General features: G+C 46.0%; 2 protein-coding genes across 4 annotated transcripts in view; one reads left to right on the forward strand and one right to left on the reverse strand.

The window, feature by feature from the left end:
- LOC144892228 (uncharacterized) lies at positions 1-25,990 on the reverse strand. Of its 3 annotated transcripts, XM_078777792.1 has the most exons (4): positions 25,736-25,990; positions 14,572-14,794; positions 8,034-8,170; positions 4,823-7,538 (listed from the first exon to the last, which is right to left on the reverse strand). In XM_078777792.1, the coding sequence occupies exons 2-4, from the start codon at positions 14,789-14,791 to the stop codon at positions 7,332-7,334; spliced, it is 564 nt and encodes a 187-aa protein (XP_078633918.1). In that variant the 5' UTR covers positions 14,792-14,794; positions 25,736-25,990; the 3' UTR covers positions 4,823-7,331. The 3 variants fall into 3 exon arrangements, 2 of the variants coding, with proteins under 2 accessions (XP_078633918.1, XP_078633919.1); XR_013623445.1 differs by lacking the exons at positions 4,823-7,538; positions 14,572-14,794 and adding an exon at positions 1-774; XM_078777793.1 differs by lacking the exon at positions 14,572-14,794 and having other exon boundaries at positions 4,825-7,538.
- Positions 1-27,771, forward strand: part of LOC137427761 (uncharacterized) — a 142,751-nt gene that overhangs the window by 81,002 nt on the left and 33,978 nt on the right. The gene's annotated exons all lie outside the window — the stretch shown is intronic.

Raw genomic sequence — 27,771 nt, forward strand, 5'->3', positions numbered from 1 at the left:
CGGGATGTTATCCTTTACCAAAAATAGTCTCACGTTCACTGAAAATGATTTGCTGCAACAAAAGAAGAGTAATGCATTGAAGTCTATGGATTATAAACACAAACGTATTCGTCAACAAGCACAGCTGAAGATTCCAAATTCTGAAAAGAAATACAGGTACAATCAATCATTCTGTTGCCTTTCAACAGATCAGGTACACATGAGCACCCATGCTCTGGAGAATCAGTTGCAGTGCCTTGTATGTTTCAAATTATTCTCTGATGTCTCAACCTATCAGAATCACTTGATGACACATGGTTGGGAAATACCGTACACATGTCATGTTTGCAACAAATCATTTCTTCAGAACTCATTCTACCAGACACACATGAGGACACATCCTGGGGAAAAGCCGTACAAGTGCCTTTTCTGCAATAAATCATTAAAATGCAAGTCAATGTTCCAGGTGCACATAAGGATGCATACCGGGGAGAAACCGTTGAAGTGCACTTTTTGCAGCAAATCATTCAATCAGAAATCAAACTGCCAGAGGCACATGCGTACACACACTGGGGAGAAGCCGTACAGCTGCAGTGTGTGCAACAAATCATTTCGTCAGGAAAAAAGCTTCCAAATGCACATGAGGATTCACACAGGTGAGAAGTCGTTTAAGTGCACAGTGTGCAGCAAATTCTTTGCGCATTACCCAAACTGGAAGATGCACATGAGGACTTGTCCTGTTGAGAAGCTGCACAGGTGCATTCTGTGCAATGAATCGTTTGTTCAGTATTCAACCTGCCAGGAACACATGAGGATCCATGCTGCTTATGGAAAAGGAGGTGGGTACCCCGAGTCCTGGGAGGGCTCCATTCTACCTTCTGAAGCTCGCAAATGGGGATTACCACAAAAGGAAAAGCCATACAAATGTACTTTGTGCAGCCATTCGTTTAAACTTTATTCAAACTGCAAGATACACATGAAGATTCATACTGAAGAGAAGTCGTTCAAGTGCAGCATCTGTAATAAATTATACCGTACCAAGGTACACTGTCAGAGTCACATGAGGACCCATACCGGTGAGAAGCCGTACAAGTGCAATGTGTGCAACAAATCGTTCAGCGCTAGTTCAAGTTACAATATACACGTGAGGACCCACACTGGGGAAAAGCCATATAAGTGCCCTTTTTGTGATAAGTCATGCATTGACTATTCATCCCGCATGTTTCACATGATGACTCACACGGGTGAGAAGCCTTATAAGTGCACTGTGTGCAGCAAATCATTCAATAAGAATGAACATTGCAAGATACACATGAGGACCCACACTGGGGAGAGGCCGTATAAGTGCACTTTGTGCAGCAAATCATTCAAAAGGAGTGGACACTTCCAGGTACACATGAGGATTCACACTGGAGAGAAGCCGTATAAGTGCTCCTCACAATCCACAAAATGTTCCACAAAAATCGATGCATCCCGAGAATGTACCTCCTGAGATGAGAAGGAGGTGATGGCCTGATGGAGTTAAATCAATTGCACAAAACGTCGACTGTAGGATTGGCTAAGTACAGGAAAAGGTCAACATCTTATCAAATCCATTTTGTACACAAACGTGAAGACAAGACAGAAAAAGGAATCTTTAACACACCTTGGAAAAGATTCCCAGGAACAGGTGTGAATAGAAGATGCTACACATGAAGTTGAAACATCATTGAATGCAGCCCCAATGATTACGAAGAACGTAAAGGGAAAGTATAAAACAACATGTAAATTAAAACGACACTCGGTAGAGCGCATACTTCCGCCAGGTTGAACAGTTTATGGTTTCTATCCCACTGATAGGCCGGATCTGCATTCGTACCTGAACCAAAATCGAATCGTCTTGTTCTCTCTGCCTAACCAACTCGTCTAATAAGTTTTGCCTTAATCCGTCCACGAATTGGAGGGTTGGAGAACGAGTCGCAGTCAAACCCAAGAAGGACACTGCACAAACGACTTGAAGATCATAGCACTGAGTCCACAGACAACAGCAGGTTCTACGTTCAAAACAAAAACACGCTACCTTCTTTTGGAATGTAAAACACTAATTTCGAAGCAACTGTTCATACAAAGGTCAAAGATGTATTTTCTTTTCTACAAAATCTTCAACACACAATCCCAGAATTGTGCAAGCATATCACAGAATTAAGAATATTTCTTCCATTGAATAGACCTCACCACCCCATGTTGTATGAACAGTAAAACAATGCAGTACGTTCTCAAATTCAATCAATGATAAGAAGACCTCAGAGGTAAATTGATGGTGATGTGAACTGAAGTGTTGACATATTGTGAGTTTGCTCTCATTGTATTGAAAAATATTCGAGTGAACCTTCATGTGGAAAACATCTCGACTTCCTCTTCAAAATGACACCTCAGGAAACGAGAGCGGATGCTTAGATTCCTGGGAAGGTCCCGGCTCCATCTACTGAAACCCACCTTTTGATGTTGTATCAAACACAAGAAACCCGAGAAGTGTTCTGTTTGTGATTACGGTAATCATTTATAGCTGGTGAAACTTTTTGGAAAGTTCTGGTAAACGCATCAGACTCAGAATGTTGTCTTTCTTTATCCTGAATTCTTGCTCTTCGTCGAACTGAGATCTTGGACAGCAAGGGGAAAATAAAATAAAGACCTTTGTTGTTTTAACGAATTTAAAGATGTAGTATTAGAAATGAGAGTGCTATGAAGCTCTTTTTGTTGTCAGTGTTCTGTTTACAATGATATTTAAACTGCTTTTGAATCACAACAACATGATGTATATCATATCAGAGAAGTGATACAGTCACGTGAAAAAGTAAGTACACCCCATGTAAAGTTTTGACTTTTTCAACATATTTCAACATACAGCTATTTGATCTTCATTTCAACAATATTGATAGACAAACGTGATATAATATAACAAATATCATGAAACATTTACATTTTGTAGTCCATTGTATAATTTAAATAAACATAAATGCAAATTTCGTATGTGGAAAAAGTAAGTACACCCCTACATTTATCACTACTTCAAATACTTAAAATTAGAATCAGGTGCACCACCTCAGGTGCAAATGATTAGAACATTGTTAGAGAGGATCTTGGAGGAACCCGTCTTATTTAAACCTCAGACATTTAGTTTGGTTTGCCCTTTGTTGTTGAAGTGTGCGGCGTCACCATGCCTAGATCAAAAGAGCTCTCTGAGGCCTTCAGAAAGAAGGTTATAGATGCCTACGAGTCTGGGAAGGAATTTAAAAAGATCTCCAAACAATTTGAAATCAATCATTCAACTGTCCGGAAGATCATCGACAAGTGGAGAAGATTCCCAACAACTGCCAACTTGTTCAGGCCAGGCAGCCCCAGCAAGTTCAGCCCGAGAGCAGACCGCAAGATGCCGAAAGAAGTCTCTAAGAACCCCAGAATGTCATCACGGGACCTACAGGTAGCTCTTGCCACTGTTGATGTGAAAGTGCACGAGTCTACCATTAGAAAGAGGCTGCACAAATTTGATCTACATGGGAGGTGTGCCAGGAGGAAACCTTTGCTGTCCAGAAAGAACATCAGGGCAAGACTAAAGTTTGCCAATGAACACCTGGGCAAAGACCAGCACTTCTGGAACAATGTGCTCTGGACAGATGAGATCAAAGGTAGAGCTATTTGGCCACAGTACCAGAAGACATGTTTGACGAAAACCAAAGACAGCATTTGACCACAAGAACCTGATACCAACTGTAAAGCATGGTGGTGGAAATATTATGGTTTGGGGCATCTTTGCTGCAGCAGGGCCTGGGCAGCTCACCATCATAGAATCCACTGTGAATTCTTCATTGTACCATAGGGTGGTTGAGGATAATGTGAGGCCATCTGTCGGAAAGTTGAAGCTCAACCGAAGGTGGACCTTGCAACATGACAATGACCCTAAACATACCAGTAAATCCACCAAGGAATGGCTGAAAAGAAAGAAATGGAGGGTTCTGGAATGGCCAAGTCAAAGCCCGAATCTAAATCCCATCGAAATGTTGTGGGGGGATGTGAAACGAGCTGTGCATGCAAAAAACCCCTCAAACATCGCACAGCTGAAAGAATTCTGCATGGAGGAGTTGGCAAAAATTTCTCCCAGTCGATGTCAGAGACTGGTAGACAGTTATAAGAAACGCCTACTTGAGGTTGGTTCTGCCAAAGGGGGCAATACCATCTATTAGAGCCAAGGGTGTACTTACTTTTTCCACATGCGAAATTTGCATTTATGTTTATTTAAATTAAACAATGGACTACAAAATGTAAATGTTTCATGATATTTGTTATTATATCACCTTTATCTGTCAATATTGTTGAAATGAAGATCAAATAGCTGTATGTTGAAATATGTTGAAAAAGTCAAAACTTTGCATGGGGTGTACTTACTTTTTCACGTGACTGTACGTATGGTCTTGTTAAGAATTGAGTTTATAATCTCTGAAATTGCCTAGAAAGCTAAGTTGGTGCTCTGTTTATAAGCGTTTCAGCTTTCATGTGATCAAAAGAAGCGTTAAAATTGAACATGGTTATTTGAAGAGATTGCATTTGAATTGATACATTAAAACAAAGAGAAACACTCATGCAGGACAAGACTTGGACTCGCTCAATATGCGACCTTAGGCCGATTACTCAATCGGTTTGAGCTGGAAATGTTATCGATGCATTTGGCCACTCCTCGATTGTATGATGTTGTTTTGTACTGGTATGCAGCCTGTAGCTGTGAGTTGCATCATTTTCTGGAAGTGTGGCAGTGCTGCTGATGCAGTGCCCATGGTACTGTGTTGGAATAACTGACCTCAGTCAAGTTATACCAGTAGATAGGTTGAATCGTTTATTAATTACTTACGTACGGGGAGCAAGATATAACATCGATCCTCAATCTCAACAACTCCAAAATTCAAGTCTCAAATCAGCCTCTTATAGTTAAAAACAAAATGAGGAAGTTACACTTTAGCAGGCACACACTTGAGCTGACATTTGAGAAACACAAATCAGAATCAGAAACACAAAAACACAGAAGTTTTCAAAGTTGTGGTTTTTGTCCAGAAGACGAGGCACCAGATGTTTTGGTAAACCAGGGATCTTAACTTTTGCTTTTGTGTATAGCTGGCTTTTGTGTACACCTCTGTGTATAGCTGGCATGGCAACTAGTTTTTAACTTTATCATCAACATAAGTTCAACACTGCTCTTTTAGCATTACCCAAGATGCTTTGCATGTCACATGATTTATAGGGCTCTGCACTGCCTTATATGGTCATACATTGTCTTTTCATTAAGAAACATGATTTAACATTCTGAATTATTTATTTCTGCCTCCAAACTCCCCTCTTTGATTCTGAAAGAACCATCTAGGTAATCTCCTTAGGCATCTTTCATTTGCTCATGATCCGAAGGTGAATCTCCATAAGTCAGCTCCACATTCCCATGCTTTATACAGAAGATTCCAATTCAGACCAATCCCAGGATTCCAGGACCCTTCTGTTCCAAGGGTTTTCACCATTCAAGGGCCCCTTAAAACGAGCGGGAGCTTAGACTTTGTGAACTGGATCAGGGTTCACCGGAAGCAGTTGTGAGAAGTATGGCGGAAGTACTTCTACACACCTATTTTTCCCCAAGAAGGTGTCTGTCTAGGCCACAGGCAAACTAATCCCAAAATTAGTCCAAATCGAGACCCGCACACCAATCCCACATCAACAGACATTATTTGAAAGATTATTGTGGTCCTCTATATACAAGCTGAGGAGAAATCTGCCAGGAGTGCGACTTTTGTAATCATTAGTTTAATCGAACTCGCTTTTATACTCCACATGACCAAAAGTATGCAGACACTCCCTATCATTAGTGGATTCGGTTGTTTCAGCCACACCCATTGCTGACAGGTATATATAATCAAGCACACAGCCATGCAATCTCCATAGACAAACATTGGCAGTAGAATGGGCCGTACTGAAGAGCTGAGTGACTTTCAACTTAGCACCGTCATAGATGCCACCTTTCCAACAAGTCAGTTCGTCAAATTTCAGCCCTGATAGAGCTGCCCTGGTCAACTGTAAGTGCTGTTATTGTGGTGGAAACGTCGACGAGCAACAACAGCTCAGCCACGAAATGGTAGGCCACAGAAGCTCACAGAACGGGACCGCCGAGTGCTGAAGCGTGTAGTGCGTAGAAATCATCTGTCCTTGGTTGCAACCCTCACTACCAAGTTATAAACTGCCTCTGGAATCAACGTCAGCACAACAACTGTTTGTCGGGAGCTTCATGAAATGGGTTTTCATGGCCGAGCAGCCGCACACAAGCCTAAGATCACCATGCGCAATGCCAAGCATCGGCTGGAGTGGTGCAAAGCTCGCCGCCATTGGACTCTGGAGCAGTGGAAGTGCATTCTCTGGAGCGATGAATCACGCTTCACCATCTTGCAGTCCAACGGACGAATCTGGGTTTGGCGGATGCTAGGAGAACGCTACCTGCCCGAATGCGTAGTGCCAACTGTCAAGTTTTGTGGAAGAGGAATAATGGTCTGGGGCAGTTTTTCATTGTTCGGGATAGGCCCCTTAGTTCCTGTGAAGGGAAATCTTAACGCTATAGCATACAATGACATCATTCTAGTCGAGACGATTGTGTCCTTCCAACTTTGTGGCAACAGTTTGGGGAAGGCCCTTTCCTGTTTCAGCATGACAATGCCCCCGGGCATGACAATGCCCACATGCATTTTCCATACAGAAATGGTTTGTCGAGTTCAGTGTGGAACAACTTGACTGGCCTGCACAGAGCCCTGACCTCATCCCCATCGAACACCTTTGGGATGAATTGGAACGCCGATTGCGAGCCAGGCCTAATCGCGCAACATCAGTGCCTGACCTCACTAATGCTCTTGTGGCTGAATGGAAGCAAATCCCCACAGCAATGTTCCAACATCTAGGGGAAAGCCTTTCTAGACGAGTGGAGGCTGTTGTAGCAGCAAACAGGGAACGAACTCCATATTGAAGCCCATGATTTTGGAATGAGATGTTCGATGTTTGGGTGTCCACATACTTTTTGTCATGTAGTGTATTATGGTTGCCTAGCGAGTATGGAACGGGTTTCTTATGCAACTTGTAGGTGCCCAAAGGCAAGCATCACAATACCAAACAGCTGGTAAATCATACAAGTAAGTAGTTGTGGACAAAAATATCACGAACAAGGGCAGGAACACTTGTACACAGTGCATATCACAAATAATAACATATACCCTTTAATTCTGGTTGCGCAAAGTAAGAAATGATATGCACCCATAGCATTTCCAATTTTTAACCTAGCCCAAAGCTAACTGCAAAATCTATTCATTGAAATCTGAATGTTGATTGAAGCAGGTCTCTTGCGAGATTCTCGTGAGATTAACCAGCAGTTTCTGCAAACACTGTGCTCCTTTGAGGGATATGGCCAGATAAGTATTGATTCCATGTAATCCATCAGATTTCAAAGGTGTTTCCTCACTTTCCATCATACTTCTTTTTCCCAGATTCCTTTTCCCATTATTGCACACCTGCATGGACACAATTACTAGCGTGAGCGATAGTATGAACAGACTCTGTGCTAGTACAAATATCACCGTCCTCAGGAAACGTCCGAATAAGCCTCCTCCTCTTGACTTTCTGAGTTCACATATGCCTTTTTGAAACCCATGGCATTCCCCAGCTGCTCCCTCCGGCAGGGCCTCCTCCGCCTACACACAAAATGCTCGCACAATTCTGGTTGGTGCCACACAAAAATATAGCATTTCGGCATTTTAATAAAATCCATTTGCATGTGTACGCTAACAAATCAAACACATTTTGCAACACTCGTCTGCCACTGGACTAAATCTGGGTGCATACCATTATAACATTCCTTAGTTACCATGGGTAACATTCTCCCTTTGCTCATATGGCCCACCCCGTGAGTTGTATGAGCAAACCACGGTTACAAGGCTTATGGCGCTATGACACGGCCGTCGCTAGACATCCATACCTTAAAATCACCATTGAACACATCCATTTACCTGATCAGTCACAGCATCCTGTAGAATTCTAATGTCCTCCTGTGGGATTCCGACCCCGGTCCTCTTTCTCTGATGTAGACCGAGCCTCAAGTCCAGTTCTTGTAGAAGCAACAAGTTTATTGAAAAACCAAGCGCAGCTGCGGAGACACGTTAAGATGGTCGCCAGAATCAATCGTAGCGCCTTCAAAACGATCTGAATTATACCACCAAAGGTCTTCTTTAAGCATAGTTCGACCTGTGATCGTTATCATAATTAATTCAAGCAAAACATTCCTAAGAACTACGAAATCGCTGCTCATCCCTGTATGTCAACACAGAGTGAGGTGATGCAATCAAGCTGTTGGTATAGAAGAATACCCAGAGCACATGAACCACATTCCAGTCATGTTTACTTTATCTGTTGCGACGGATGCTGCTATCTCAAGAGATTGGAAGCACGCGAGTCAACTTTGGCTTGAGTCAGCAGTTGTGCCAAGTTAACAATTCATGTTCCTATATATTAAATTTCTCAATTAAGTATCATTTTTACCATTGAAATCGACCCTTGGTCTCCACCATCGTCCCTTTGTTTCTAAAGAACCATGTCGCAGAAACATTTTGATACAAGTAGAATTACAGGAGCCTCTTCGTCCTCGGCAGTGCATCTTCTTACGCCCTTTAGCGCCCGGAGCAGCTTCCAGCTCACCCTTTCCCCAGCGTAGGCATCTTTTCATCGTCAACTCCAATCGTAGGACTGAAAACGTAGGACTATACAAAACCGAGACAAAGCTACACCCGCAATGCTTAATCTAGTGGTGGTAAAATTGTCGCCAATCAGAACTCAAATGACGCTTGCATGATTGGCACCATTTTGCAGTGATGCATTCTCCAACGGTTCGTTCTGCAGCTGTGCTTGCACTGTTAGCATATAGGAAATCCATGTCCTCCATGTGGTGACAGCAATTCTTCGGGAGTCAGACCCAAAGCGAAGTTGTTGGGAATCAGATCCGAGCTGAGCTTGTAGCAAATAAGGAAAACAGGAACATCCAATTCCTGCACCCATAGGGGATTTTGTTAACATCACAATCCAATCCATCAGTCAATCAGAGCCAGAGGAGTGTGGGTGGAGGCATCTTGATCTCGTGCATCAGACAACACCATCGTTTTTTCTGGGTCTCTTTGGGAGGATTTTTTTGGAGAAAGCTTCGCCACACACATAGTTAAAGGAAGCTTCATTACAGAAATTAAAAGAATAAAGCCAATGATGGCACTTAAAGCCGTTAGTAACCATTTCAAAATTGTTCCCCCCAATCTTTGAACCATTTAGAGAGCCATTCGGTTTCCAATATGTGTTCTTGTTTCTCACTCAAGCCTCTTGCCAGGGGTGTGGTTTGAGTACAATTTCGCAGTTTGCTTTTAATGGGCCATCCCTTTGTCCTTGTTTGTCCAGTCTACTGTTAAGCCCCAACCAACCTTTTTTTTAATAGATGTGGAGGCTATCTAACAAAAGGACCTCCGGTTATCTCCAAACTCAAGTAGCATGTCCCCCTTCCATTTATCAAATAAATCTATCTCTGCTTGTTAGGATGGTGCAAGTTTATTCTCCCATTTCTGGCCATACATCTTGTTTCAGTAGTGCTTCGGTCTGTACTAGCGGTGTCTCTATAATGACTAGCAGCAACATCTGCGTGCTGGTGTGCTGGTGGTGTGCAACATGGTGTGCTGGGGTTGTTTGGCGCCCTGGGCGAGTGCAGGTGTTCCCTGAGCAGCCTATTTGTGTTGTGTGTCTGAGGATATCCACCTGCCATTTGTAGTATCTCCGTTGCTGAAAAACAAAAAAAACTTTGGACAACAGCCACAATTAGAATTTTTCAAGCATCTAATAAAAAACCCATTATTCCAACGTTTATTTTCTGCCTGTAGGGACACACCTGTCACACACCTGTCATACACCGGTCACCTGACGTATCTGTCCGCGTCCTCTTTGAGATTCGTGTTCCACCCCCAATGTTCAAAATTTCATTTGAACATTTTGAGATTTCAATCACGGGCCAAGCGTTTTGATCACAGCTCGACACTAATACTCCAACATGCCGCCTGAACGCCCTCCCTTGCGTCCGTCCAGACTCCAAATGCCAAATAGTTTGTCATCAAGGGTAAATTCTGCCAACCTCGCGCATAACACAGCATACGCCAATTTACACAATAGCTCCTGCTACCAAAGCTACCAAAAAAATTACATCTGACCCCAAAATTACAATTTCACAAAGCAAAATATCTCGTATATTTCAAAATGCCTAGTTCGATCAATCCCATGTGGTCCATCCCTCAGGTGGACTTTAAACACACATCCCGAAAGCAGGCATTAGTTGGTGGTCGTTACCACACACACCACTCCAATCCACTCTATATCATTCCAATCCACTCTAATCCTGGGTCTTTTTACTTCAATTTTCCAGAATTTACCAATATCTGCATTCAATTTTATTCTCTTCCTTTTATGGAAGTATTTTATGGAAATTCGCTTTTTAAATCAATGTAAGTTCTCCATCGATCATGTCCAACCAACATTCCACGAATCCTGTAACACATTTTCTCATGCACACTCAAATCAGAACATTGCCATTTATATGTACCATCATATTCTCTTTGCATCTTGCTCATTTTTCCCATCGTTCTGCAAAAATGCCTTCTGATAATAGCATTTTACAATTCCGAATTTTTTTTAAATTCTCATATCCGAATCCATATTCAAATCTTCACCAAATTGAATCATTTGTTCCCGTGAAATACGCCACATCCCAGACAAATCCATCCACAAGCCCTATCATGTGTCCAATCAACATTTGCACGATCATGTGGTACTCTCACCACAAGATGAGAAGAAAATCAATCATTACTGTAAGTTTTAAATAATTCGTCTTCTTTCATCAAACTTACTTTCATATTTTACTTACAAAATATCTCATGTAATTCACAAGGTCTTTCATACCAAGTCATCAGCTTGGGCATAATTAATAGGTCTTTACTTTCAGCACACAATTTCCTTGAAATCACCATTACATTACAAATCACCAAATCACCAACATTTTAAATTTATTTTAATACAAATAAAACAAACAAAAAAAAAACTTGGTCCACTTATCAACCTGAATGTTTGTTTTTTCCCATCCTTAACAATTTTTCTTTCACATTATTTTCATTATCTCTCGCATTCATTATTTTACAAAATCTGTTGCCAAGATCTGTATTGTCCTCTCCTTTTATTAATATCAACCATTTTCTCTAGCCATGGAATAGTCCATTATTCATAGTCCTCTCAATCTTTAAAACTTAGCCAATTATTTTAACCCACCTGTTTGCCCCCAAAATCAACAAGTCACATTCCCTGTATATTGCCAACATCGTTCATAGTTTAAGTATCATCCAGAACTAAAATTGTATTAATCCATCAACTTGTAGATGCATATATTTATATCCCTTTAACCCAAGAACTCTCAATTTTGGTCACAATTTTCCAATGTCTAGGAATCCGTTTTGTCCTTCCCCCACCAACTATTCTAAGGGAACACTGGAAGCATCTTTCTACAATAAGTGTCCCAAATTTACATATTATTTTGCTACATTAATTACATTTACCCTTTACATGTTCACATCTCAACCCAATCGGAAAACATGTGAACTACTCCTAATATTTGTCCTGTACCCACAACATGGTTGTATTTTACCTGTAAAAACTTCCTGAACCTGCAGATCGATGTTAACGAATAAATCTGCTGTGTGCTCCTTACTATCGTCTCGGCAAGATGCGAAAGGAAACTCCAAGGTAATGCTGAAGATTTCTGCATTTTCAACGTCGATATGCTTCTTCTTCTTCCTTGTTACACACACACACAACCTGTCCACCAAGTTTCGTCTGAATCCGTCCAATCTACCTGTGATTTATAGTAGGATCATTATGCAGACTAACCCCCAAAAAATTCCTAGAAAACATTTTTTGGTGTTTTTCAGTAATATCGTGGCCAGAGAACAGCATCACAAAAGTAGGCCAAAATATGAGAACCGCAAAGGGTTTAAATATGACGTCAAACAAAATGGCCGCCATTTGACCAAAAATCCTAATATCTTCACATTTCTTTTGAAACAACCAGTACTAGACCACTTTAAAAGTGAAAATTATTCATAAAGCTTATGACCTTGGAAGTCTTGCAGTCAACAGAAGTGTCTCCAAGTTATGTCATGACGTCATGACATGACATGACGTCATGAAATAACGTCATGACCTAATTTTTTTATCTGATGGTAAATTCCAATTTATGAAACTGAGATTCACATGAAATTAAATTGAACTAGTTTTTGTCCTGTATATCTGTGTGAGATGGCATCATCAAGTCACTGATGATGCCAAAATGCTCCACACTCTTTTAACACACAGTCTCATACACAAATAAAACCAATGTCCACCTTTTCTTAATTAGTTGGTACCCAGGATGTCATTCCAGGTGGGGAACCATTTCTACTTTACAACCGCCACCATGGCCACTACTCTACTACTCACCACCACCATGGCCACTACTCTACTACTCATCACCACCAACTACACACTAGTCACAATATTATCAGTCCTCATTTTCATCTAAAATGGGTGCATGGTTCATATTTTCACAGTTGCCATCCTGGCAAGGTCCACAAGCCCCGGTGCACTCAATCAAGTCCGTACTTCTTACAACTACATCTAAGCGTGTTGCATCCAGCTGAGCAGTTGCAGTGAATCATTTTTAGCAGGATTGATTGATTTAGCAGGATATTTCCCCATAGATTGCCTCCAGTATGTCTTTGAGTCCACTGCCCTCCATCAATGTCCCAATAGCACCCAACAGGTTCATTAGTGTATGGAAGCTCCCAAGTAACAAGACAACATCTTTTATTGGGCTATTGTCTTCAACCTCGCTCACTATTTCAGAAGCTTTCCAAAAGAGAGGCTGGTCGAAAGTGACTACAGGTGAAATGTTGTGCTTTGACGCGAGCTTGCATATGAACTCGAGAGTGGACAGGATGCACGTCATGTCTCCAGGATACATATCAATCATTGGCAGGAACAGCACAGATGATTCTCCTGGGTGGCCCCGCTCACTGGTCAGCATGTGCATCATTCCTTGCCAATTTGGGATTTGTACATGAAATCTGAAGGACATCTCGCAAAGCAAATCAATTTTATGGTCATCGTTATTCAGCAATGGTAGTGGTTGGAATTTGATGCTGTGGCGGGCGTGCTTTGAGAAGCGGTATTCGCTGATTGGAATTTTAGTTTCATTCATGACGTTTAGTTCACACAATTTTTGCCTAAGAATTGTGTAGCTGACTTTACTGCCCGGAGTTGCAGCGGCAATCGGTCCCATTCCATGGAACGTACTCTTCCCATCAAGAGTCACAATGTTGTGGTCCACATTATCTGCGGCAAATAACAGCATCGTGTCGCTTATGGCTGTTTGACCACCTAAAATATCTGGAGCAACTGAAGACGCAGCATTTTCTTCAAATCGCTGAACTTCAGCATATGATGCACAATAACCCATTGCAGAAAGACTGTCTATAAGAAATCTAGATCGAAAGTGGTGGTGCATTTGTGCTGTAAGTCCTAGCTGTAGTGGGGCTATAACTGTCCTTGGACGAACTGCCTGAATGATTGAGTGGCCTATACTTGCTTCTTTCCTCCGAGTGTCCTTTCCGACAAGAAGATTCTGAAGCATGTAACGCAAGCTCCGGGGAACATACTCAAGAGTGGACTCCAGTTTCAGGTCTGTGGCTTTGGGATACTCACTCCTGATAGGCATTATAGCAGTCTTGATATCGCTTTTGATTAACTTCGCCGCAGTTTGTATTATTGCTCTCTTCTGGGCTTCCTCGTCATCCTTGTTTTGCATCTTAAAGTAGTCCCGCAGAATTGTACTTGTTTTTTCTCGAAAAGTCACAATATCATGTAGTCCCGCACCCTCAGCCACAAATATAGAATCCCCGTAGTGTGTTAATAATTTAGACTTCAAATACTGATTGCCATATGCACTAGAATCACTATCATGCAAGTACTCTTTCATCTTATTGGAAAGGTCTGTAATAGTCAACTGTTCTTCATCATTGTCCTCAAAATAGGCAAGCACCTTCTGAAAAGCTTGGTCCTGGTCATCGTCGGTTGGCCGCCCAACTTTCCTTCTCTTATTGCTCCCTGGTCCTGACCTATGCTGTGTTGGAATATCACATAATGTGCGAAAATGTGAGTCACAAGAATGATGGTACATACATTCTGCTGCATGAAGGTCTCCACCAAAGTACTCAACATGTCCCCGGACTGTAAATGCCCAATCATCATTTCGTGATTTAGACATTAAAAGTATCTTGTCCGCAAAGTTGTCTGTTCTAACAAAGCTATAATCATCATAATCAGGACTCCTCTTGCTCGTCACTACTTTATTCCCACAGAATAAGCAGTCTGTTTTGCTGTCATAAGGGCCAGTAGAGACACGTGTACTTCTTTTGGCAGCTTGAGCAGAATCTAGTTTACCTTTCTTATGGCTCTCAATGTTTTTTTTGTTTGTGTAATTCAAGCGGCAGGTCTTGTGAACCTTCGTTGCAGCAGCTACGATGATGCTGTCACCTCTCTCGACACTTGCACTGTTGATGCCGTCAACTCCTTTTTGAGTAATAACAATGCTGTCCTCACTTTCTGAAGCAATTTCCTTTTTGCACAAGACACAGGTTTCTTCACTTGCGTTCATTTTCATGGTCTGAAACACAGAATAAGCTTTGTTTTGACTAGAGTTCTCAATATATGTAGAGTACAATCAATCACCCATGAAAAAGTTAAACAGGTACCTGATCTGACACAGAACAGCAAGTGCACATAGAAAGTCATTTACACTATTGTCTATTGACCTAAACAAGACCAATCCTGATATTAGTCATCCTTCACCTGGCAATGGCCTCTTAATACATACAGTAGTCTATACTCTATGTTATATACACATGTCTCAAGAAAAGCACACTTTGATTAGGGTCCGGGGGGGGGGGGGGGGGGTGGTCCACCAGGGGTAAACGTGACAGAGTGCACAGCAAGTAACTTGAGAAGTTGCAAGTAACCTGTAGCACATATGGCTACAACATCCATGTAGCACACGATAATGTTTTATCAACAAGTTAACTTTTTATGTTATGCCAGTATAACCTGGAGGCTCCTTGAAGAGGAGGGTTCATACAGTCAAGTCAAGTCATGGCCTTAGCATGCAATGTTCACCAAGTGTTTATCAAGTCAGAAAGTAGAAAACAATGGCCATTGAAAAGTTGTTTTATCTTACCTGTATGATCTTTATTAGCTTAAATACATTGTGTCCTTTTCTATATCATAATGAAACACTTTGATTAGGTAAAATTTGGAGAAATGTGAATCTGATTGGAATCTTTTGTCTTATTCTGGAGAAGAAATGTTTATAGATGGCAGCACTACACTTATGGACTGCCTCACCAGGGCAAAATATGCTAATGCACTCATCTGCTTACTGTTTTTCTGGCATGACTGGAGTTTCCTGCACAAAATTTAATAGCTAAAATGTCAGTACCATCTTCCATCTTTAATTTGCCACAAAAACTTGAAATAATGAAAAGCTACATCATGACATCATTGATGACGTCATGACATCATTGATGACGTCATTACATCACTTGGGTACATTGGGCAATACTACATAATGATGAATTCACTGATATACTGGTTTGAAGAGTTTATTTTCACACGTAAATGGGTAAAAACAGCTACATTTATAGGATATTGATAGGATATGAGCAGATATAAGGCACTTTTTAATAGAGGCGGTCATCTTTTTTTGACGTCACATTTAGACCCTTTGCGATAGTCCTATTTCAGCCTACTTTTGGTATGTTGTTCTCTGGACCAAATACTACAGGAAAACACCATAAAACGTTTTCTAGGAATTTTTTGGGGCTTTGCCCATTTATTTCATATTTTGACCTAACTATTAATAACAATCTCAGAGTTAGGCCTGTCATCCCATTTTCAACAAAGCTACATGTGGAGAAGACAAATAAACGATCCTGGTCAAGGAGAGCAAATTCCTGGTCAAAAAAGATCAAAAGTCAACATTCTTCCATCCATGTCATCAGAGGGAATTTGGTGCACAAAGACTGAAGCAGGAAAATGTTTCATTATTAAATTACACAGGACCAATGAGCCATCTAGTCTGCATTTCATTCTCAGCGACACGATATAAACTCAGATTGGTGCCTTTGTTGGCAGCGCGTTGCATCACAAAGTCGCATCAAATCACAAAGATGGACGTTCAGGTGTCCCATTTGCTGTAATTAGTTGGTTGACAGCAAAATTCCCACAGTATCTTTCACGAAGAGTATGTGAATTGTCACCGGCACTCTGATCGGGTCTGCTTTCTCTCAATTAACTCGTCCACATCCCATTACAAATCTCATTAAATCCCATTTCTTGTCAGGCAGGGGGACTCCACAATGTTTGGGACGTCAAACTTGGTGTCCCATCCGCTCGGCACCTGCCGCTGGATGCAAGATCCATTAAGAGTAGGCGAGTTATCGCCGGCATTCTGAACAAATTCCAAATTCCTGCCCTAACTACCGCTGCAAAGGCAACGGCAACCCATCCAGTATAACCCTTGCCAGGAAACTGCTTCACATCAACGTTCATCCCGCCCCAATCTTCAACATGTCACATATCTTCTACAAAACCATTTTTTTCTCACCTTTCAGTAATAATAATAAAATAAATACAGTATATACAGTACGTACCAACCCATCTGTTTCCTGAGTCTGGACCTGCATTGTACAGCTAAATAACCTCAACCAAACCGATCCCACCTGCCATCCTTCAAGTTCCCACAAAACGCACAGAAATCCACAAGAATAACATCGTAACTCCACGCAATACAGTGCGATGTCCGTGGGATTAGTTCAAAGCAAAGATCGTAAAGCGGAGCAAGATAGCCCACTCGTGCGAAACAGTGAAGTATCCAATGGACGTGCTCGGCAGCCATTTTAGCAGGCAGGCAGAGTGAGCTTGCGCTCACATATATCGCATATATAACATATTGTTACGGTTTTTAGAACGTTCACTTTGTAAATTTTAGTAAATGTTCCCTTATAAATGATCCCCTTCAAATATCCCCATTAATTGGCTTTATTAAAGATCGCACCCGAGTTAGTCCATGTACAACACGTAGAGCACCATAGGACCTCTCTGTAGTTATTTCATTATTATGTGTTTCAGTTAAGGATCTGTTCCCAATAGTTGAATCTGCGTTGCATTAATTAAATAAGATAGGCCCCATTCCGTCCATTTTGCTCTCTCTCTCTCCAAATTGTGTTACTTTGCTTGCCAGCAGCGTTCGCTGCATTCAAACGCCATTACGCATGCGGTCAAGCCGGAGAAGAAGGGGGCGGAGCGCCGAGACCGAGGCGTGGCCCTTTCGGCGAGCCAACCAGGGCTGAGGTGAGCTCATTGATAGGCGTGGCTCGATGAAGTGCGGCTTGATTTCTACACGGGCTATATAAGCGCAAGCGCGGCGCCTTTACATAAGAAGGGAGAGAAGTGCGGTTGTTGAAAGAAGCCCGAGAGGAGAGAGGAGTGAGAGGGCACGGACTGCGTGGAGGTTGGGCGAGATTGCATCATCGATTGTATTGAACTGCACATACGGCCGTGCAAAGGACTACCCCCCCCTCCCACCCCCCGCCACGTATAAGGTCCGATGGCGTGCCAACAGTACGCGCTCGCCGCTGCCGCGGTATGAATCAACACCCGGAGCCGGACTCGAGTGAAGCTGGAGCCGGACCTTGACGCCTACCTTCGGCCTGGACCCTTCTCCTCCTTCCAGCCATTCCTTCCTGCCATTCCCTATTCGTGTGAGTCAGTTTGTTTGTCCGGGATTGTAAGTAAGACTGTATAGTTAAGCTTGCCCTGTGTCCTTTTGCTCTTCTTCTGTATATTACTTTTGTTTCCTCTTCTTTGGGTTTTTGTATATAATTAATAAACCCACTCTTTGTTCTTCTTATTTTCTGGGTTTTCTCTTATTCGATCGTTTGCGTCCTTTCTTTCGATTGAGTACCTGTGGCACGATTCGGCCAACGCTATAATCGGGTTTAGTCTCTTGTTAACGGCCCGAGTCGCATCTCGCTTCGCTCGGCGCATCCAATCACGCTGCGGCCCGGGTGGGAGCATCTCTTCGCTTACGGATTGGTGGTGGTAATTAGGTAGTAGGACGGATTGGGCTTACAACCCTACTCACCACCGACCGGAAGTGACGTCATACCCCCAGGACCGGTCGGACGGCCAGCTTAACAGGACAAGGGGATTAACCCCCCTTGCTAACCGAAGTGCCGTCCCCCGGATCTGTAACAATATATTGCAGACCTTTATGGAATCTAATGTTCATTCAAGCACATGGCTCTGTAGCAAAACGAAGGAAAATAAACATATCATTCATTTCTGCTGTCATGATGCATTACATACAAGTACATTGTTGGGATAGGATTTAAAATTGTGCAAGACATTGAAATGTCTATGAACACTGAAATGTTTCAATACATGGAGATCTGTGCATCTAATACCGACTTAATGTAGTGCTGAAGGAGCAGCGCTCCTGCTTGAGACGGACGAAGTGACGGACAAGACACAAACTCGTCCGAGAAGATGTTTATTGTATAATCATCTCGGGAACCCTGAAAGCCCGTTTATCGGGTTCGCATATATATATTCCAAGCCAAAAAGCATACATCAGAACCAAAGCCACGCCTCTCAGGCGAGGCACGCTTTGGTGGTCATGTGACCGACAGGTGCAAACAATTATAACCTCGGCGCCGTGGTTTGTCCGCCGGTTACGTCACCGGCTTGGGCAAGGAGATTATGTTGCTGGTTTCGAGCTTTGGGGGACCCATGGGTCGCTACAGTGCAAATAATTGAAAATAATGTATTCATATCTTTTCGTAAATTGTCACGAGATGCAATGGTCAGCATGGGTACTGTAAGTTTAATTTCCACCTGTAAAACGTGTGAAAAATCATTGCAGGCAAGCGTTTAAAAGTACATTTGCCAATGATACATAACTTTTCTTTTTTTCTAGTGAAGTAAATCTCGTGAAGCAGCCCGAATTCCGCATGCTTGCTAAAATGGCCGCCGTTCTGCTCCATTGCGTACTTCACCGAATTGAACGCGCACGAGTGGCCTATCTTGCTCCACTTTACGATCTTTCGTTCAAAACCTACTATTCTGCTAGGCCTTCGGGTCCGCCTGGAAATGTGTTATTTAGGCATATCTATTCCGGTTCATATCTGTTCCGGTTCATATCTGTTCCGGTTCATATCTGTTCCGGTTCATATCTGTTCCGGTTCATATCTGTTCCGGTTCATATCTGTTCCGGTTCATATCTGTTCCGGTTCATATATTCTTCTTCTTCTTCTTCTTCCACAAATAAAATCAATACATTCTGCCGTTTTCTGTATGAATTAAAGTACCGGCAGCTGTTTAAAGGTCCCTGCATACAGTGTAATCATCGTGCTCTGAACTGTAATTTAGAATAACACTGAAATTATGGTGCCTCCGATCGTTGATTTATTTCCGGTTTCAATATACTGTAGCGCGGTGCTATGCGCGCGACTTGTCTTGCCAATAAAGGAAGCAACAACGATGTAACCACAAGCGTCTTTATTCAAAGGGTCAAACGATAGCACCCGTGCTCGGGGCTGTGTGCCCCGTGTATATCCCGAGGCCACGCCTACCTCTTGGGCGTGGCCGACACCCTCCTGGTGCGCGGAATGATGTCATCGCGCCAGCGAGCCATCGTGTCCGCCACACGCGCCCCCCCAGAATTCCCGCGCACCTGAAGGGTCAGTTTGCGGGGCAAACGGATGACCCGGCCGAAGCGCCCTCTGGCGGCTGGCGGCATCTGGGATGCCCCCGGCTGCCCCTGGGATGGGTGCGGGACCGGGGGGTGGCGTGCCGGCAGGGTTGGGCGGCGCCAGGGGTCCGCCCGCCGGGGGGCGGCCCCGACGCGGGGGCTGAGCCACTGGCGGGGGGTGGTCCACGTCGAGGTGGGCCGGTTTGAGGCGGTCCACGGACACGCGGTCAGGAGTACCGCCGATGTCCAGGGTGAAGTGCTTTGCCCCGGTCTCCAGCACGCAGAAGGGCCCGTCGTACAGGGGCCGCAGCGGTGTCCGGCGGGCGTCGTGTCGGACGAACACGTACTCCGCCATGCGAAGCTCCGGGGCGACGTGCGTTGGCGGGCGCCCGTGGTGCGCCGTCGGCACCGGGGCGAACCTCTGGGCGGTCTCCTGCAGCGCGGAGCGCTGCTGCGCCGCGGACCATGGTGCCGTGGAGTCGGGGAGGAACTCGCCCGGCACCCGCAGCGGTTGTCCGAAGACCAACTCCACCGCGGATGTGCGCAGGTCGTCCTTGGGCGCCGTCCGGAGGCCCAGCAGGACCCAGGGGAGCCTGTCGACCCAGCCACCGTCGTGGAGGGTGGCCCGGAGCGCGGCCTTTAAGGAGCGGTGGAAACGCTCGCACAGGCGGTTGGCCTGGGGATGATAGGCCGTGGTACGGTGCAGCTGGACACCGAGCCCCCGCGCGACCGCCCCCCAGAGCTCTGAGGTGAACTGGGGGCCGCGGTCGGACGAGATGTCCGAGGGGGCACCGAACCGGCAACCCAGGTGGCGATGAACGCCTGCGCGTCGTCCGCCGCCGTCGTCGCCGCCAAAGGCACGGCCTCCGGCCACCGGGTGGTGCGGTCCACCATGGTGAGGACGTGGGTGAAACCCCGCGAGGGGGGCAGAGGTCCCACCAAGTCCACGTGAACGTGGCCGAACCGACGTTCGGGCACCGTAAACCGGGCCAACGGGGCCTGGGTGTGGCGGTGCACCTTCGCACGCTGGCACGCGAGGCACGTCCTGGTCCAATCGCGGACGACCTTCCGGAGGCCGTGCCAGACGAACTTGTCGGCGACCAGCCTCTGGGAGGCCTTCGTGCCCAGGTGGAACAGGCCGTGGATGGCGTCAAAAACCCGGCGCTGCCAGCCCGCGGGCACGATGGGGCGAGGCCGCCCGAGGGAGACGTCGCACAAGAGGGCCGTGCACGCGCCGTCGAACGGCACCTCGGTGATGCGGCGGCCCGTGACGGCAGTCCGCAAGGCCTGGACGTCGGGTTCGGTGGTCTGGTCCGCCGCCATCCGGGCATAGTCGATGCCGAGGTGGACCGCGTGGGCGACGGACCGGGAAAGGCAATCCGCCACCGGGTTGTCCTTCCCCACGACGTGCCGGAAGTCCGTCGTGTACTCGGACACTGCCGAGAGGTGACGCTGCTGCCGGGCCGACCACGGCTCGGTGACCTTGGCCATCGCGAAGACCAGGGGCTTGTGGTCAACGAAGGCCATGAACGAACGGCCCTCGAGCAGATGGCGAAAGTGCCTGACCGCCAGGTGAAGCCCGAGCAACTCGCGGTCGAAGGTACTGTACCGGCGTTCGTGCGGGCGAAGCTGCCGGCTGAAAAACGCCAGCGGTTGCCAAGCTCCACGCACCCATTGCTCGTGCACCGCGCCCACCGCGTAGTCCGACGCGTCGGTGGTGAGGGCGATCGGTGCATCGGGCGCCGGGTGCGCGAGCATCTTGGCGTTAACCAGGGCGAGCTTCGCGCCCGCGAATGCCGCGTCCATCTGCTCGGTCCAAACGACGTCACCTTTGCCCGGCTTCCCCCGGAGGGCCTCGTGGGTTTATGGCCCTCCTTCCCCCGGAGGGCCATAAACCATATCTCCGCAGGAAACGGTGGTAAAAGTTCACCATGCCCAGGAACTCCTGGAGCCCCCTGATCGTGACGAAATCCAGGTCGCACAAGACGCTGTCCATCAGACGTTGGAATGCCTGAGCCGCATTCTTCAAACCAAAGGGCATCCGAAGGAACTTGAAAAGGCCGAATGGCGTAATGACGGCCGTCTTCGGGATGTCCTCCGGCCGGACGGGGACCTGGCGGTATCCGCGTATGAGGTCCACCTTAGAAAAGCAGGACATTTTCGCCAACCGGGCGGAAAAGTCCTGGATGTGAGGGACCGGGTAACGGTCCGGGGTGGTGGCATCGTTGAGGCGGCGGTAGTCCCCGCACGGCCGCCATCCCCCGCCAGGCTTCGGCACGATGTGTAGCGGCGACGCCCAAGCATTATTGGAGCGCCGCACGATGCCCAGCCGCTCCAGCGTAGCGAACTCCGCTCTCGCCACCGCGAGCTTCGTTGGTTCGAGGCGGCGGGCCCGGACATAGACCGGTGGCCCGACGGTGGGTATGTCATGTTCCACCCTGTGCTTGACAGCCACCGCCGAGAAGGTGGGTCGCGTGAGGGCCGGGAAGCTGGCGAGGAGGCGGGTGAACTCGTCCGCTGCCGGGAGCGTACAAACCAACCTCGCCGGGATCGGACCGCTCAGCAAGCCGCTTGGCGAGCCGCTCGGTGAGCCGCTCAGGGAGCTGCCCAACGAACTGCTCAGCGAGCAAGCCAGCGAGCTGAACGTTTCTGCCTGGACGAGGCGCCTGTTCTTAACATCCACCAACAGCCCATTTGCACACAGGAAATCCGCACCGAGCAATGCCATGGGCACGCTGGCGGTTACGAAAGTCCTTTGAAAGCGTTGTCCTCCGAACCGCAGGGAGAGGCAGCGCTTCCCGAAGGTGAGTATGGGCGTACCGTTGGCTGCAAGCAGCGCGGGGCCCCGACCCGCGACTCGCTTGTCGGATGTGGAGGCGGGGATAACGCTCACCTGTGCACCCGTGTCGCAGAGGAAGCGACGCCCGGACAAGGTGTCCGTGACAAACAGGAGGCTGCCGGAACGGCCGACGCTCAGGGCCGCTACCGAGCGCCGGCTTTGTAGTTTCCCGACTTGCCGAAGGAGCACGGCGGGCAACAATTCTTCGCCTTGTGGCCAAACCTGGCGTGGAAATAGCACCAGGTTTGCGGCGAAGGCGGAGGCTGCGGTTTTTGCGGTGGTGGTGGGCGGGGCGTGGCGGCGGCCACGCGGTGTGCATCAGCCTCGAGATGCACGAGGTGTGGTGCATCAGCATCAGCGTCAGCCCCGGGATCCGCGACGGCCGCACCGAAGCTCGCCCGCGTGTCACACGCCGCAAAAAACTTGTCGGCCTCGACGGCTAGCGCGCGGGGTTCCTTTATCTTGGAATCGGCCAACGCGAGGCGTACCCGGGCCGGCAGCTGGCGTAAAAAGAGCACCCGGAATAAAAAAAATCCGGTACTTTGTCCCCCAGTAGCGACAGCATGTGGTCCATTTGGACCGATAGTCGCGTGTCGCCGAGGTCGGGAAGGTCCAGGAGACGGTCGGCCCGTTTGTCCTCTGTGAGGCCGAACGTGGCGATGAGGCGACGCTTGAGCGCCTCGTACCTGTGGTCGGCCGGTGGGTTCCGCAGGACAGACACGACTCGGGCGGCTGTGCCGGGCCCGAGGGCGGCGATGACGTGGAAATAGCGCGTCTCGTCCGCCGTTATGCCACGAAGCTGAAACTGGGCTTCGGCCTGCATAAACCATATCTCCGCCTGAGCTTCCCAGAACTTGGGGAGTTTCACCGCTACTGCGTTGCTGCTCGTCATGGCGCGTTCTGTAGTTCAGCGTCGGCGGAACTAGTCGAGGTCACCAATGTAGTGCGGTGCTATGCGCACGACTTGTTTTGCCAATAAAGGAAGCAACAACGATGTAACCACAAGCGTCTTTATTTCACGGATCAAACTATAGCACTGCCGTGCTCGGGGCTGTGAGCCCTGTGTATATCCCGAGGCCACGCCTAACCCTCGGGCATGGCCGACACCCTCCTGGTGCGCGGAATGATGTCATCGCGCCAGCGAGCCATCGTGTCCGCCACAGTACAGTGGGGTGGGTCGTATTTAACGTTCGTTGAAATTCGATTTACCTGTAACCAATTTCGTAGTTCATTACCTTCGGAACACACCATGTTACCTGTATCAAATTTCGTACAAATCCGTCCACACCTTCCTGAGACATCCTGCCCACAGATAGATAGACAGACAGACGGACGGACAAACATCTAGACAGACGATTTAGCTTGGATTTGAATCTTAACCCCTTGATAAACTGTCATCCCCCGGATAGACGTTAAAAACGGCATCTCGTCTTCGTTGGTGTCCATCAAAGATCCCATGTTGTCCCTCCCACAGGGCAGGTGAGCCATCTCCGGTGCCCCGGCACAGACCGCAACCCCCTGCCACAACTCCGCCGCCTCCGGCACAAATCACGCTCTCCCCACAGGCTCACTCAGCCCTCCATTCTCCACAAGCAGACCGCATGGACATCAAATCTCAACAACAAAAAAAATCCAAACCCCTGACCACAACTTGGCCTCTTGATCCAAAATGCAATCAATGACATCCCACGTAAGCTCTGTGGGAAGCATTTGTACTCCAGGAAGCATTCCGGGGAGCATTTTCTGACCTCCAACAAACAAGAGGTACATCTCACAGATCATGTACATCTCACAGTAAGACTCATAATTCTCAAATAAATCGATCAAGCATAAATGTTTACAAGTCGTCACCTGTAAACATCAGCTGGATCGAAGAATACTTGTCTACTTCTGTGGCTGGAAATAAATGTACAAATATACCCTTTGTGTGTCATGACAATATTTATTCATTCAAATATATTTTCCATACATTCACTGGCGATTCGTTATTCATTCATTTTCATTCATTCTTTCGTGCTACCAAAAATCAATCCATTCATTCACTTGGAGCTCCGTATTTTTTATTTTTCTTAACTGGGCACAATTCTGCATGCCCGATCCAACTCAACCTCCTGATTGTGAGTTTACCCTGGTCTCTACCTGACCTGACATTACCTTGTCACCACTCCCCTACCGAGCTTGCCTGTCTGGTATGTGCACTTCTGGTGCAGGCTTCATTCCGCCACCAGGAATTCCTCCCTTTTTGGCCATTTCTCACTGAAGGTTCTGGTTTGGCTCTCCTTATCAAATGTTCCGTCAATCGGAATACTATGAACATTGAACACTCGTCTTTGTCCATGCACACCATTTGTCTAAGTCCTTAACCGAGTATGGTCTGTATTTATCAAACATGTCTCGTCTACATGGTCCCCTTTCTGGGACTCCTGATTTACAGGGCTTCCCTTGTTTGTTCCCCATTATTGAACACTGCGAACACGCTACACTGACTGCTACAAAAAGCAACGCAAACACCAGGACTAACACAGTAACAATAATTGAATACTAATACATACAGAACATTACACACATTCACACAACCACATTCATACCCTAATCGAAGCCAATTAGTGCAATGGAAACATTCGAACAGCAGGCGTCTAAATTCCCAGGATCCCTGATCCTATAACAAGCTTACACGGATTTTTGAAATCAGCAGGAACCTTTTGGTTCTTGCAGTTCAATGACAAACATCCAATCCTTTAAACCCCTCTCAATAGGAATCTCAGATCTCCTATCACATTCGCATGCACGGGTTTCCAAAACCCAAACCCTTGTGCTCCTTGCCTCTTATGAATAAACGACTCAACAGTATTTCCAAAGATTGCATCTCCCAGAAGGCTTAGAGGCAAAGAGTACGATCTCGGTGGAGGCAATACATAATAAAGGATGAGGGAAGGGAATGTCCAGAAAGTTTCCCTTACCTTTCTCCTTCATTGGCCACTTTGTGCTTGCACACCTCAGCCGGTGTCCTTCACTCTCCTCGTCTCCCAGGGTCTTGCAATCCCATCCTCGTCGCCAATTTCTGTGGTGGAATAACTCAGAGCTCAGTCAAGTTATACCAGCAGATTGACCGAATCATTTATTAATTACGTATGTGCGGGGAGCAAGAGATAACATCAATCCTCAATCTCAACATCTCCAAAATCCAAGTCTCAAATCAGCCTCTTATAGTTAAAAACGAAATGAGGAAGTAACATTTTAGCCGGCACACACACCCAAGCTGACATTTGAGAAACACAGAAATAAGCAGTTTCCAAATTTGTGTTTTTTGTCCACAAGCAAGGCACCAGATGTTTTGGTAAACCAGGGATCTTAACTTCTGCTTTTCCCTCTGTGTATACCTGACATGTCAATTAGTTTTTAACTTGAGCATCAACATAAATGCAACACTGCTCTTTTAGCCTTACGCAAGATGCTTTGCAGGTCACATGATTTATAGGGTTCTGAACTGCGTTATATGATCATAAATTCGCTTTTCATTAAGAAACGTGATCTAACATTCTGAATTATTTATTTCTGCCTTAACAGTACCAGTAAGCTGGTACTCATTTTAGTACCTTGGAAGGATGACAGACTGAGTCAACCCACCTGGTGTCAATTCAACAGCTCAAACACAAGACCCTAAATGGAAGAAGTGAAGAGAAAATCATGATTCAAAACTTGTAAAACTAGAAAGCATCTGTAAATGCAAAGCCCATCCGCTCTGTATTTAGACTTCTTCTTCAGTATGCTAAACGTGACAAACGGCTAAAAAACAGAAGTACTGGTCTGCACAGACGCTGTTGGCAATAGAGTGCTGTGCGATGGCAGAAGAACAAGAATAAATGGCCGATGGTCCTTGAACATTCCTTCATGCTCACAACGGTTGCGTTCTCACTCCCACGTTCTTTCCTCGAATCGCCAGGGTGACATGCTGTTTGATACGATCAGCCAACCTTCTGGTTGTACGTCCCACGTGCTTCACATCAGCACTTAGACTCATATATAACTTTGCTAATTTGTGAGGTGGGCAGCCACATCCTTGTTGACTGACTGACGTGAGCAGATGGCATGAGGTGAAGATTACTCGAGGTTGCACAGTCAGGTACGTGTTTGATACCATATGTTTGATTTGTTCTCAAACCTTCGTGATGATTGTCCTTTCTATGGCATCATGATATATCCCGGACATTTGTCAGAACCGATCTTGTGTTCCGTGTTGAGAAACTTGTGCACATATCTCTTAATTATATACTCCGGATAACCATTGTCACCAAGTATATTCATGATTTTGTCCATTTCAGCAGGAAAATTGCAAAGTGAGCAAATCCTCCGAGCTCTGTCCACAAGGATGTTGATCAAGGCAATTTTGTATCGTGGAGCTGTAGGAATCCCAACGAGTATACAGCCCAGTGAAAGTAGGCTTCCGTTAGATGGATGTAGTGAAACCACATGCGGATCTTTCGACCAACATGTCCAAGAAAGGTGAAGTGTTTGAAGATTCCAGCTCTTTGGTGAACTTCAGCGCTGGATGGAGAATGTTGAGCTGAGTCAAGAATACATCACATGCCATCTGAGATTCAAACAAAGCAAAAATATCATCAACATACCGATAGTATAGGATGAGAGAATTCTCCCGTCTTCCAGAAAAATCCCATCTCGTTTTACAGGTATTTTACTTCCGGTCTATATCCACGTGTGTTCGTGATTTGGATCTTGAGAAAGTTTGCTCCATTGAGAGCTGGTTGGACCAATACGGAGAGATCCTCGTGGGTTGGGCCACGTGTGTTCAAGTGGAGGTGTTTTGTGCATGAAATTCTACTCACGGATTGTTCATAAACACCCAGCATGATCTTCATTTCCTCTGAGCTGTCTGGTTCTGGATTTATTCCCCACAGTGAAATTGGAATTCAACCTTTTCTTCTGCGGTTCCGCCAGGAGGGAGGGTTATGCGACATGGAGCATGCTGTCTGTGTGG

The sequence above is a fragment of the Myxine glutinosa genome, chromosome 5 (assembly GCF_964187855.1).
Source record: "Myxine glutinosa chromosome 5, kmMyxGlut1.1, whole genome shotgun sequence".
Lineage (NCBI taxonomy): Eukaryota > Metazoa > Chordata > Myxini > Myxiniformes > Myxinidae > Myxine > Myxine glutinosa.